Below are 14,174 nucleotides of genomic sequence, written 5' to 3' on the forward strand. Positions count from 1 at the left end.
GGCTCGACTCGGCTCGGCTCTACGCCGGCCACCATTTTGCTGCAAGTTTCTTTCCGCGCGTATCAGAGCTGGAGGGGGCGCGGCCCGTGGTTGGCCCATCAGCCCACCTCGGGCCATCTGGTTCATGAAGGTGCGCAGCATCTCGTTGGTGTGGAGCATCTGCAGCTGCAAATCCATAACCTGTCGATTATTTGTCGGGGCTTCGGGGTCCAAACTCTCCGGTAAGGGTGGCGGTGCTGGTAGGCCACTCCCGTCCAAGCTTGGCTCTGCCTGTACCCGGCTAGCGGCGACCGTGATGGGCCGCGCACCACCTGCCCTAGGGGGTCTTCTGTTTATCCCCTGTCGAGAGGCTTCGGGGGCGGTGATCGCCTCGTCTGCACAACGGGTTGCGGCTCCTCCGTGCGGGAAGTCGAGCCATGCTGCCCTGACCTCGTGTGCACCATTATTATTGCTCTGAGAATTGGTAGAAACGACGATGCTTGCTGATGTCGTTCCCATAGACGGCGCCAAATCTATTGCGTGTGAAAACCTCCGGTGCTTGGTTCGCCCGCGGATGAGCCTGCAAAAACCAAGCAATGAGCACAAGAGGGCTGTCGCGTTGGAGACCTGACTTGAGCATCAGAGAGTCCTAGGCCGGAGCCACACCGGCCCTCTTGTGCTCATTGCTTGGTTTTTGCAGGTTCATCCACGGGCGAACCAAGCACCGGAGGTTTTCACACGCAACAGCTATGTTGCCAAGCCTAGTAATAAACCAATTTTCTTAAAAATATATATTTTTAAATATTATTATATTCATAAATTGATCATGAGATCTTTCATTTTTTTTCATAAAAAAAGATACTTCAGATAATTATTTCACGGGAAAAAGGTTGGGTATGCTAGCGGTATACCATATGCTAGCACCCTATGTATGTATCTCTCTCTTCCTCCCTTTGATGGGTAAATGAGTCATTTCAAAGGGTAGAAGAGAGAGATAGAAACATAGGGTGCTAACATATGGTATATCGTATACTTTTAATGTACCTATCCTTTCTCCTTATTTCATTTACATAATGCATTACAACATTATTTCAGACATAGACTACTACATTACTTTTGCACCCTTGTCACATACTAAATAGTGGGACCCAAACTGACATTTCTCTCTCATATTCTAATCATGTGTGCCACATGTAAACCTAATATGAATGATACTAATATTCCCGGATCATTATCTTCTCAGGTTCCTTGCTCGGTACAGTTGTCTGATTCCTCTTATAGGGGACAAAAATGATGACCTAACCCCTGCCCGAATGCACTGCCCGAGTAAGGTTAAGTTGTCATTTTTGCCTCCTAATGAGAGGAACCGGTCAACCGTAATGGGCAGCGAACCTGAGAGGAAAAAAATTCCAATATTCCGTCGTTGGTTGTAATGTGCAGATTCCTTGTTACATTGTTGTCGTTCAAAACCCTTCCCAATTTTTATAATAGGGAAAAGAATGCTAACCACCTTTGATATGAGAGTGGACCGGGTTCGTAGATTGAAAGCAAACAAGTGAGTGGCACGTGCCATCGACGACTCCCCTAGAGTCTATGAGAATCTTCTCCCATTAATAAAAGTTATGCAAATTCCCCTTCGTTTTTAGAGAGAACGCATCCATGACTGCCGTTCTGGTTATTAAATTGGCTGAAATCCAAGGCACTTGTAGCTACGAATCAGAACGTCCCTTGTATGACTCAACAATGTACTAGTTTGCCCCCTTTTTAATTTTATAAATTTTCTCTTCTTTCACACAAAAAATAAATAAATAAATAAATCAGGGTCGGGTTGGACTGGGCCGGGCCAAGCTTAGCTCGAGGCCTCAACCCTAACCCGACCCAACCCTGATTCAAGGCCAGAAATTTTCAACCCTGACCTGCCCTCAGGGCCAAATATTTCATCCCAGGCCCTATTCGGACTCAGGGCGGGTTCTAGCCAATAGGGCCAAACTTACACCCCTATTGGGAACTAGCCTCCATTTTTCCAATCTAAGAAACCCTTTACTGTCTCAATTTCAGTTGCTTTGCATTCAACCTTGTATGCATTTTTATCTCTAAAGGGTAGATTAGATGGAATCGTTAGCCGCTAGTCGATGATGGGATAGAGTGATAGACAATATATGGCCGACACCACCTGTTATTTTCTTCAACTCTTTAATGTCTTTTTTGGATAAGTAAATTATATTAAAAGAAGAAAAAAAAAAAAATAAATATACAAAAAAACAGGAAACTACCTAGAACCTCTTCAACTCTCTAATTCCCTCATTTGTGAAATGAAATTCAGTTTAGGAGTTGAAATACTTATAGAAAAACTACCCAAGACTAGTTCTTTCATTTTTTATCGAAACGTTTTTGGTGGATGAAACGAATTTCCTGGAGTAGGTATTTGAAATTTGGGATTGAAGACTTCACATCGACTTTCTTCACCCAACCATCAATTTCATAGCAAGAACAGATTGAAGGAATATGATAATAGGTTCTTACTAAATTTCCCCTCTTTCAATATGGGGAAAATTTTTTTAAGTTCCAATTGTGTTTTCCTTAAACCCTAACCGATCTGGGGAAAATGAGGATAATTTGGTCATTGTATTCTTTAATTTTGATGAGTTTTTATCAGAAGGGTATTTTAGTCATTAGATTCTCTTAGACTAACATAACATCCAAAATAAACGCATTGGACCAAAATGCTACACTGCTTTGAAAGTAAGGAGAAGTATGCAATTTGAACAGTTGTGGGGGGTAATTAGACAAATGAGCATTTTCAGAGGGGTATTTGTAAAGAGCCCAAAGAAACAAAAAAGAAAAGAAAAGGTAGAGTCCTAGATGACGTACAATTAGGCTAGAATCGCTTCTTCCTTTATAAATTAGGGAAGATCGCTAAGCAGAGAACAGCAATCACACTCGTAATACCCACAATCGAGGAAAACAGAGCAGTTGAAACATGGAGAAAAAGAACACAATGACGCATCGGTTGCTCTCTCGTCTGCACTCGTCCGACCTTCCCGACGAGTGCCTGGGGTACATATTCAACTTCCTGGGCTTCCTCGACCGTGAAAGCTGCTCTCTTGTCTGTCGCCGTTGGCTCCGCGTCGAGGGTCAGAGCCGACATCGCATCTCCCTCGAGGCCAAATCCGATCTCCTCCCCGACATCCCCTCTCTCTTCACTCGATTCGATGCCGTCACCACACTTGCCCTAAAATCCGGCACCCCATGCCGATCCGTCCTCATCGGCGACGATGCTCTTGTTCTCATCTCTATCCACTGCCGTAACCTCACTCGCCTCAACCTCCATGCTTGCACGGAGTTGACTGATGCAGGCATGGCCTCTTTCGCCGTCAACTGCAAGGGTTTAAAAGAGCTTTATTGCGGTTTCTGCAACTTTGGTGCTAAGGGCATGAACGCTGTCCTCGATCACTGTTCCTCCCTCGAAGAGCTCTCCGTCGAGTGTCTTGGTGGCCTTACTGACAGTTGTGCTACCATGCCTATCGGACCAGGTGTCGCTGCTTACTCTCTTAAGACCATCTGCATAAAGGAGCAACTTTATAACGGCCAGTGCTTCGGACCGCTGATTGTCGGCTCCCAAAATCTCAGGACCTTGAAGATCTCCCGCTGCTCTGGGGATTGGGATAAGCTCTTCGAAGCCATAGTAGAACGAGTCGCCGGTCTGGTTGAGATCCATCTGGAGACAATCCCAATAAGCGATGCCGCCCTTGTCTCTATCTCTAATTGCTTGGATTTGGAGATCTTGCACCTTGTCGAGACTACCAATTGCACGAATGCGGGGCTTGTGTCCATCGCTGATCACTGCAAGCTCCTAAGGGAACTCCACCTCCATAGCTGGAGGGCCAGATATGGTATAGGTGACGGGGGCCTTACTGCCATTGCCAAACGGTGCCATGACCTGGAGGAATTGATTATCTTTGGTGCCAATCCTACTTCTTTGAGCTTGGGTCTGCTCGCTGCCAATTGCCAGAATTTGGAGCGCTTAGCACTATGTTGGTGTGCCACGTTTGGTGACGCCGAGATTTCGTGCATTGCTGCTAAATGCATCGCATTGAAGAATCTCTGTATCATGGGCGGCTCTATCACCGATGATGGGCTGGAAGCGCTTTCTGGTGGCTGCCCTAATCTGGTCAAGGTGACGATGTGGCATTGCGATAGTCTAACTCGTGATGGCACGGATCAGTTGAAGGCAGCTCGGGGTTCATTGGCTGTCAATTTGTTCAATCGCGAGAGCGATCCGTGTCCGTTTTGGGCCAATGTCAAGCTTTATTTCAAAACTCAATTACTTCGTCCCTGATATACCTGATAGGACTGTCAATCGGTGGGTTTGGTCTGGGTTTATTTTGATTTTCTCTTACTTACTTATTTGTTCTAATTTGGATTCAACTTATCATGTTTATATATATAATAATAAGAAAAAAAACATGTTTTTTTTATGATTTTTGAGTTACTATCGATTTTATCATATAAATAAGGTCAGAAGCGAAGATGAAGATGTTGAGATGGATCAATAACAAAACTAGGAAGGATAAAGTAAAGAGTGATAACATATTAAAGGTTAGAGTTGACTTGAGAGTAGCTCCGATACATGATAAGTTACGAGAACTTCGTTTGAGTTGGCATGACTATGTTGTTCATCGTGAGCTGCATACATCTTGCTAAAATAGAATGAAGCAGGACAATTTCAGACCCTGCATTTGACTGGCCTAACTAGAAGTGAAACCAAAACTGCAGAAATATGAAGAACAAAAAGAAAAAGATGAGGAACTGTTAGCCATAAACAACGGTAGGACTTGACTTTCAAACTACTATTAAGGTATAGGGGTCTAGGGTTTTTTGTTCAAATTTCAATGTTTGAATAATGTCGTAGTAGTGTTTCCTTTCAATCCATTGTAGGTTGTAAAAAAGGAGGAAGTTGAGGATGGCGGGATGGGAGAACTTTGAGTTCTTTGCTCAAAGAAAAGAAGAAATCCATAAACGACAGGGTAACAGAAAAAGTAAGAATGAACAAACCAAAGTCGACTAGACTAGATTTTCCTTTCAAAAATTTCCCAAGTCGACCATGTTTTTGTTTTTGGCAAGGGTATTCTTCTAATTGCCTCAATGGATATCATATTCTATTTAGTTTACTTGTTTTGTTATATCCTTATATGCCCTTGGCTTTCATTCTTCTCTACATCAGGTATCTCACTTTCTACATCTCTCTCATTGTCTTCCATATTATTCGAAATATATCTCTCTTATCTTATGCCTTAGTGTTGTTGTTGTGGTATTCTTGGTACATGATCGGTAGTAACAGCGCACACAGTATTCTAGGACCATAATATCATGTGATTGATTCATTTGAGACTTCTTGAACTTGAATCAAACAATTATGCATGTTAATCAATGTTGTAAATGATCAAGTTCATATGATTAATTTGAAGTAGATAACTTTACATTTATTCCTTTGTCTTACTCAATTAATAAATGGTAAAAACACTGTCTGGGAGTGTTGGCGTAGGGAGTGTGGCCTACGCCAACACTCCCATGAGTCTATCTCTCTCTCCTCCCCCATATGAAAAGACACCTTTGTCCCTTTGTTTTGAGGAAGAGAGAGATAGACAAATGGGAGTGTCGGCGTAGGCCACACTCCTGGACAGAAAACTACTTCCCTTAATATATTTAGCCTTACTTGGTTTCTTACAAAATCTAATTTGGGATGGCAGATACAAGAAAAGTTGAAGGGGTTCCATACGTAAGAATTGGTGTATTAACTACATTGCTAAATGGGAGCAGAGCTGTCTTTTCATATGGGGAGGAGAGATGTTGATGTAGGCTACACTCCCGGACAGAGTTATTTTTTCCATCAAAAATATCTTATAATGACCCCATAGTGCATTTTTATAGACATTTTCTAGTAGGATATAATTGCATGCACATGCACGTTTGTATATTAAATATGAATTCTAAGCATCAATAAGCCTTGCCTACTTCGTTGTAAAATCACTTGCAAAAGTCAAATTTCGTAGAACAATTTTATTTTTATGGGAAATTTATGAATACCCCCCTGAGGTATGTGTTTATTACTGATGCATCCATCTTTACGCACTGTTTACGCGTACATCCCCTACTTTTAATAATAATTGATAAGTTAATCCAGACCGTTAGTTCCTGTTAGTGACAAACGGTAGGTGTGTTTTAGAAATTTTAAGACTAATATACCCTTGATCGGATAAAATTACATTAATGTCCCCTCCTTCTTCTTCTTCTTCTTCCCCTGCACCGGCGACCATAACAAATGTGCTCATGCACCTCAACCTATCCACCACTACCTCTGTTGTTCTTCGTCTACCCTTGCTGGGTCTTTGTTTCTGTTCGGGTTCATGAACGCAAATTCTGCCTCAATCTCATCCATCCATCTTGGCCAAGAAGCCCGCATTACCGTCAGCGATACACCACTCGTCTCGTCTCTTCAGTCCGTTTCGTGCCTCTGGACTTCACAATCTTTCTGTACTCTTCAAACCTGGATAGTATCTTGGGGCTGTTATGGATTTTGAGGATTTGGTGAATGATTTCGTTCTGCTTCCCTTTATTGTCCCATCCCACTTTGAAAATGATCTGAACAATGTTCTATCTCCATCGAAATAGACCTGCAGGAAATTGATGCAAATAAGTTACAAGCAGAACAGGAAATAGGACATAAAAGAGCAAATGATCTGCAGGAAGCAATACAGAGCAAAATTTCAAACCCAAAAAATAGAAAGAAAGAAAGAAAAAAAAAAAAAAAAAAAAAAAAAACCAGAAATAATAACACAAGAAAAACATATTAGCTTCCCAGTGTAATGGGAGAGAGAGAAGGCAAAAGGACAGGGCGACCTTAAAGAATTCAAAGAACAAATCATTGAAGAGAACGACTGGAACGTGAAATGCTTCAGCCTACTTGGGTTACTCTTCTCATCTCATCTTCCTCCTCAACCAATCTTCTAACTTTTCATCCAAACTCACTAACCAAATAACCAAATTGTTCCTTACTAACCAGAAATTTCCTATCCTTGCCCTCTCGTTCCAAACCCAGAGAGGTTGAAGAAGTACAAAAGGACACCACAGCTCCCCAATGTCTCTACCTGGACTTTCTTCCCTTCTCAGTACTACTCTCAGAAAAAATCAGATACCTGCAACTTTCCCCCAAGTTTTCAACTTCTACTTTATTACATCTATACTACTTCTCTTACTGTAAGTGAATGTTTTTAGAAGAAAGGAATTGTAGGTACTTGCAGTCAAATGAGCCGTTGTCGGGTCGGGTCATGAATTTCCACTGCAAGAGTTTCAAGTCACTGGAAAATGTTTTTTCTATTTAGACTTCTGGTTTGTTCTTTGAGCAATGAGCATGGGACCATGGGAGAAGGATTCTCCGAGAGCCGTGAAGTAGACCTGTTAGGGTTTTTTCGTTCTTCTCCTTTCTGTTTGGGAAGGGTTCAAAGTGAAAAGAATGGAAGATGGGTTTTGTATATAATGAAGGGCAATATGGTCAGTATAATAAAAAGTCTAACATTTTTCTAAATAAATTAACAGTCTGGATTAACTTATCAATTATTATTAAAAGTAGGGATGTACGCATACCTCATGGGGTATTCATAAATTTCCGTATTTTTATTTTTTAGGTCTATATAAAGCTAAGGGTGTCAATTTGGGACCGGAACCGGGAACCGTCCCAATACCGTCCCGCTAAAACCCGGTACCGTACCGTCCCATTAGTAAATGGGACGGTACTGGTATCTGATTTTGGTATCGAATGATAAATGGGACGGGACGGTTCTGGGACGAGATTCCCAACGATACCAGTACGGAAATACCAATAAGGTACCGGAATGGTACCGGACATACTAGTACCGTTTAAAAAAGAAAAAATATATAAGATCTTTTTTTTTTTTGGAGAAAAAATAGGGTATAAGAATTATATTTATCATGCATTAGGGACGGGACAGCCGCAGCTCTTGAAGTCTCGCCTCTCAAAATCCTGGTTCAGTGCTACTCTCTCTTCCTGCAAGCAATTTCATGTACCAAGTTTTTCTTTTTTCCACTCAGTAGTACCATGTGACAGTAACATGTGTGATAATAAGGTTTTGTTTGGGAAATCAAAGAGGAAAACACAATCGGATTTTTCCATTAGGAACAATTAAACTTCTTCCTTTTTCTACAGTGCCTAGAACCGTTTAGGAATCGGTACCGTCCCGTCCCACTAGTAATCGGGACTAGGATCTAGGTTTGGTTCCGTTAAGTAAATGGGACGGTACTGGGATTGACACTTTTAGTACCGATACCAGTACCGTCCCGTCCCAAGTACCGGGAACCGTCCCAATTGACACCCTTATATAAAGCTTAACCTTCCATCCATAATTTTTTAAGTCATTCTATCTTAAGACTCTATTTGATTCAACATAAAATATTTGAGTACGCATAGGAGAACGGCCACAAGGAGAGAATTAATGTAGGAACAACAAGAAAATCCTCTCCAATGTGCATGACGATTGGAGTTGTCCTTGGGGTGCATGTCAGATAGCTCCAGTCGTCCGATGCATGCTGCACTCACTGGCGCACTAGAGAGGATTCGAACTCAACAGCAACATAGACCCTTCTTATACACATCGTTGAAAAATTGATGTGTCACATGCCATGAGGCTCATTGGGTGGGCTGTGTTGCCAAGCCTAGTAATAAACCAATTTTCTTAAAAATATATTTTTAAAATATTATTATATTCATAAATTGAGCATGAGATTTTTCATTTTTTTTTTTCATCAAAAAAGATACTTCAGATAATTATTTCACAAGAAAAAGGTTGGGAATGCTAGCGGTATACCATATGCTAGCACCCTATATATCTATCTCTCTCTTCCTCCCTTTGATGGGTAAAGGAGTCATTTCAAAGGGTAGAAGAGAGAAATAGAAACATAGGGTGCTAACATATGGTATACCGTATACTTTTAATATACCTATCCTTTCTCCTTATTTCATTTACATAGTGTATTACAACATTATTTCAGACATAGACCTTTTTTGGTGATTAATAGCGCAAAAATTTTAAAGTCTACATATATTTTTGTGAGAAAAAGATTACTACATTGCTCTTACACCCACCTCACATACTAAATAGTGGGACCCAAATTGACATTTCTCTTTCATATTCTAACCATGTGTGTCACATGTAAACCTAATATGAACGATACCAATATTCTCGGATCATTATCTTCTTAGGTTCCTTGCCCGGTTCCTCTCATAGAGGACGAAAATGATGGCCTAACCCTTACCCGAATACACTGCCCGAGTGAGGTTAAGTTGTCATTTTCGACTCCCAATGAGAGAAACCAATCAACCGTAATGGACAGTGAACCTGAGATGAAAAAAATTCCAATATTCCGTCATTGGTTGTAGTGTACAGATTCCTTTTTACATTGTTGTCCTTGAAAACCCTTCCCAATTTTTATAATAGGGAAGAGAATGCTAAGTGCTAACCGCCTTTGATATGAGAGTGGACCGGGTTCGTAGATCGAAAGCAAACAAGCGAGTGGCACGCGCCATCGACGACTCCCCTAGAGTCTGTGAGAATCTTCTCCCATTAATAAAAGTTCTGCAAATTCCCCTTCGTGTTTAGAGAGAACGCAGCCATGGCTTCCGTTCTGGTTAACAGTATTTCGCGCTTTTCTCCTCAGTCACCACCTGAAACAACGATACCACTGAAATCCTCTTCTCATAAGCTACAATCACTGAAAACCCTTAATCGAAAATTCATTAGTTCTTCGAGGCGCTTGAACGTCCGGGCAGATCTCGAATCCATATCTATCCCTTCTGATCGAGCTTCGTCAACGGGTAAGACCTTAACCGATGATCCAATACAAAAATTTCTTAAAAGGGATTACAAATGGGGTTTTGTTTCGGATTTCGAATCGTTTTCGATCCCGAAAGGGCTTACGGAGGAGACGGTTCGATTGATTTCTTCAAGAAAGGATGAACCAGATTGGATGCTTCAATATAGGTTGGAAGCTTACCATAAATTCCTTAAAATGAAGGAACCCAAGTGGTCGGACAATGAATACCCTACTATTGATTTCCAGGACTTTTGTTATTACTCGGAACCGAAGAAGAAACCTACGCTGAACAGCATCGAAGAGGCTGACCCAGAGCTTCTTAGGTATTTTGAGAAGTTGGGAATTCCACTGAATGAACAGAATCGATTAGCTAATGTTGCTGTTGATGCCGTCCTCGACAGCGTCTCCATCGCTACGACCCACCGGGCGACGTTAGAAGAGGCTGGTGTGATTTTCTGTTCCATATCGGAAGCAATTAGGAAGCACCCGGATTTGGTCAGGAAATTTTTAAGCAAAGTGGTTCCTCCAGAGGATAATTACTTTGCGGCCCTGAACTCTGCGGTATTCAGTGATGGATCATTCTGTTACATCCCCAAGAATACAAAGTGCCCGATGCCCGTCTCCACTTATTTTCGGATTAATGCATTGGAGACAGGGCAGTTTGAGAGAACATTGATAGTTGCTGACGAGGGGAGCTTTGTAGAGTACTTGGAGGGTTGTACGGCTCCTTCTTACGACAAGAATCAGCTCCATGCTGCTGTAGTGGAGCTGTACTGCATGGAGGGTGCAGAGATTAAGTATTCCACCGTGCAGAATTGGTATGCTGGGGATGAGGAGGGGCGTGGTGGGATTTATAATTTCGTCACTAAAAGGGGCATCTGTGCCGGAGCTCGCTCTAAGATCTCATGGACACAGGTGGAGACAGGATCCGCCATTACTTGGAAGTACCCAAGTGTTGTTTTGGAAGGTGATGATACGGTGGGAGAGTTCTATTCTGTAGCATTGACAAATAACCATCAGCAGGCAGATACAGGAACAAAGATGATACACAAGGGGAAGAACACAAGAAGTAGGATAGTCTCAAAGGGAATTTCTGCTGGTCAATCAAGAAATTGTTATAGAGGGCTTGTTCAGGTGCAATCAAAGGCAGAGAATGCCCGGAACTCCTCACAATGTGATTCAATGCTTATTGGTGATAATGCAGCTGCCAACACTTATCCTTACATCCAGGTACTTTTCAGTCACTCCTTGGTTTATTCATCTTTATATGTATATTGAGTGGCTACCTATGTTTGCACTTATCACCAGTTATTATACAATTAAATCCTCCTCACCTTTCATATTCAATGCACCATTGCTGTTTTTTCTAATGGTATTTCAGTTTGGCCTAAGTGCTGAAGTCTCAGGGATATTTTCTCCTAAATATTGTATAATTGAGGATGGAGGAAATTTTGTCCTTTGGGACACTTTTTTTTTGGGGACTTATATCTGCTTCTTCCTTAAATTGTTTGACATGACTATATGGAATGATAGCCATGCAGTAGAAAAGATGAAAACATTGAGGACTTCTTGTTATGATGTGAGGAATCCAAGATATCATTCATTTATGGGAAATATATAAAAAGTGTGTTTTGGAAAGACCTGTACTGCAGGAATGAACTACTTACCTGGGGTGTACCTAAAGTTGCATGTGCATGTTGTGGGTTTTTCTTAGCTTATTGGATTGTAATAGTACATCTGCTTGGGAAGGTGGAGTGAGATTGTTACTTTTGATTACACTTTGAAAAGGAGGTATATGTTCTTATAACATCATCATTTGGGATTGTTTTATACTTTAGTATCACATCACAACTTGGTGAAAAGTGCTTAAAGAAAGATAGAACATACCCAATACATTAGGGATGCTACATCCTTGAAAGGGCGTACCCAGTGCATGAGGCTCCCGCCACTGTGGGGTCTGGGGAGGGTCATAATGTATGCAGTCTGACCCCTGCTTTCACAGAGAGGCTGTTTCAAGACACAAACTCGCGATCACTTGGTCACAATGGAGCAACCATTACCGTTGCGCCAAGGCCTGCCTCCATGCTACATCCTTGAAAAAGGAATCTATCTAGATTGATTTTTCTCCGTGTTTAACTTTCCTGTGTACATCGACTCCCTGCCAATGTTGTTGAGAAGTTGGCAGTTTTGAACTTGGTTTATCCCATTCCCATATGGTAAGAAGTCAGTCATATTTTGATGTGACATTCTGAACTATCATGATCCTCTTCTTCTTGTGAAATTTTCTATATTACCAGGGGAGAGTGTACCGTAAGTTTCCACTCTTTAAGCTTCTCTCATTCAAGCTTTTGGATCTTCACAAGCTCAATGCTGACTACCTAGGCTCTGTGCATACAAATGATGTACATGAAGATGGTTATATAACCAGTTACTGGTCTCACCTTAAGTTCCACTCTTTAAGCTTCTCTTATTCAAGTTTTTGGATCTTCACAAGCTCAATGCTGACTACCTGGGTTCTGTGCACACAAATGATGTACATGAAGATGGTTATATAACCAGTTATTGGTCTCATCTAGGAGATGAATTTTGGTAGACAATCAAACTGATTTAGTTACTGTAGTTTTTTCTAGACATGGATTTCTATCTTCTTGTAATGTCCTATAATGATTGGGATCATCCAACCTGGTCGAATTTTGTTGCTGGAGTACTTGGTTCATTGGTGTAATGTAAGACAGGTTATAACATGTTGATGTGTTGTTTTCTGGTTCCCTTTTTTCAGTTATCCTAGGAATTTTGTATTGACCAAGGCAAATTGAATTGTTTCTAGAAGTATGAACTTTTGTAGTAACCTCCTATGCTTGTGCTTAGTTGTTGATTGACCCCATGGTTGAAACAGGTGAAGAACCCCACAGCTCGTGTTGAACATGAGGCTAGTACCTCCAAAATTGGTGAAGATCAGCTATTCTACTTTCAGCAAAGGGGCATTGACCATGAAAGAGCCATGAGAGCCATGATCTCTGGGTTCTGTAGGGATGTCTTTGACATGCTTCCTGACGAGTTTGGTGCTGAAGTGAACCAGCTGATGAGCTTGAAGCTTGAGGGATCAGTTGGTTAAGATTGACTATGGCCAGACACTGTTTCTGTACTCAATAGATTTTTCACTTTGGAGAAGAAAATAAGACATTTTGTAGGTGTTCATTAAATATGTAAAGAGTGGAATGAAAATGATTCTAGGTATGGTGTTTGTAAGTTGATCTCTTTAATATTGGTGTAACATTATGCTATTACTTGGCGTTAACCAATTATTGTAAATTATTTGCCCTGGATGACATGGGAAAACTTTGCAATTCTTTTTTCTTGTATTGTTAATTGTTAATTAATTGTGTATATGAAGGCTTGATATTTCTGCCTGGATGGTGGTTGCCTTAAACCCTGAACTGACGTGACAAGGTGTCTTAAATCACGTGGAAACTGATGTGGCAGATGTAGGTCTGGCTCCTCTCCATTTCTAAGAACTGGGGATACTCCAGTTAAGTGAAGGAGAGTGAAACAATGTAACCTTGATTCAGTTTAACAGGCTAAATAAAAAAGTTCATAAAAAGCCTCTAAACTAAACCCTTTTAAAGTATCTGTAGAATAACAAAAAGCAACTGAAAAATTTCCCTGGTTCTACTCTAATAACCTTCTTTCTTGACCTGCTTGCTTTTGATGTTCGTGAACTAAGTGCTGCTATTGTGAGTGGAGATGAAGTACGGTCAGGGTTCTGCTTCTGCGAGTTTTCATGGGTTGTCGTTGCTCAATTCATGGGAGAGAGCTCTTCCTAGGTACCATTGTCTTGGATTTCTTATTAGTTGTCTTCAAGTACCATTTTCTTGGGTTTGTTTCTCTGGCAAGGTTTCTGGGGCCTTCTGAATCAGGTAATGCCTTAAATTCTTGCTATTCTTTCTTCTTTACTGTTTATAGTAATGAACCAGGAGTTGATTGCTGTGTCCTTTTGTACAAAAATCATGTGTGTGTGTGTGGGGGGGGGGGGGGGGGGGGTTGTTATTTTTTAAGGGCTATTTTTATCATGATGTCCTTCAGCTGGTTTTGTTTTGTCTGTTTAGGGTGTTATTGTTCAAAGATGATGTCTGGATTGGCTTTTAGTTTCCATCTACGTGTAGATTTTGCTTGTAATATCTATCTGCTACATTTATTAATTTCTCTGTTCCCAGTGTTATGATTTTGTTTCTATTTTTCTCTTTGATAAAATATTGATAGTGATTTGACTGTTCATATCTAATTGGTTGCTGATATTATTTTATCCA

The 14,174-nt window shown here is 41.1% G+C and overlaps 2 protein-coding genes across 2 annotated transcripts; both read left to right on the forward strand.

Moving 5' to 3' along the window:
* The first annotated feature begins 2,959 nt into the window (after positions 1–2,959).
* Positions 2,960–4,318, forward strand: LOC122640292 (F-box protein At1g47056-like). The gene has a single exon (XM_043833444.1). It carries the CDS (start codon positions 2,960–2,962, stop codon positions 4,316–4,318), a length of 1,359 nt encoding a protein of 452 aa, XP_043689379.1.
* A 5,327-nt stretch (positions 4,319–9,645) lies between these two features.
* Positions 9,646–13,223, forward strand: LOC122639892 (UPF0051 protein ABCI8, chloroplastic-like). Its single transcript, XM_043832914.1, has 2 exons — positions 9,646–11,097; positions 12,764–13,223. Exons 1-2 carry the CDS (start codon positions 9,667–9,669, stop codon positions 12,980–12,982), a joined length of 1,650 nt encoding a protein of 549 aa, XP_043688849.1. The 5' UTR covers positions 9,646–9,666; the 3' UTR covers positions 12,983–13,223.
* The last annotated feature ends 951 nt before the right edge of the window (positions 13,224–14,174 follow it).

This window comes from Telopea speciosissima, chromosome 9 (assembly GCF_018873765.1).
Source record: "Telopea speciosissima isolate NSW1024214 ecotype Mountain lineage chromosome 9, Tspe_v1, whole genome shotgun sequence".
Taxonomy (NCBI): Eukaryota; Viridiplantae; Streptophyta; class Magnoliopsida; order Proteales; family Proteaceae; genus Telopea; species Telopea speciosissima.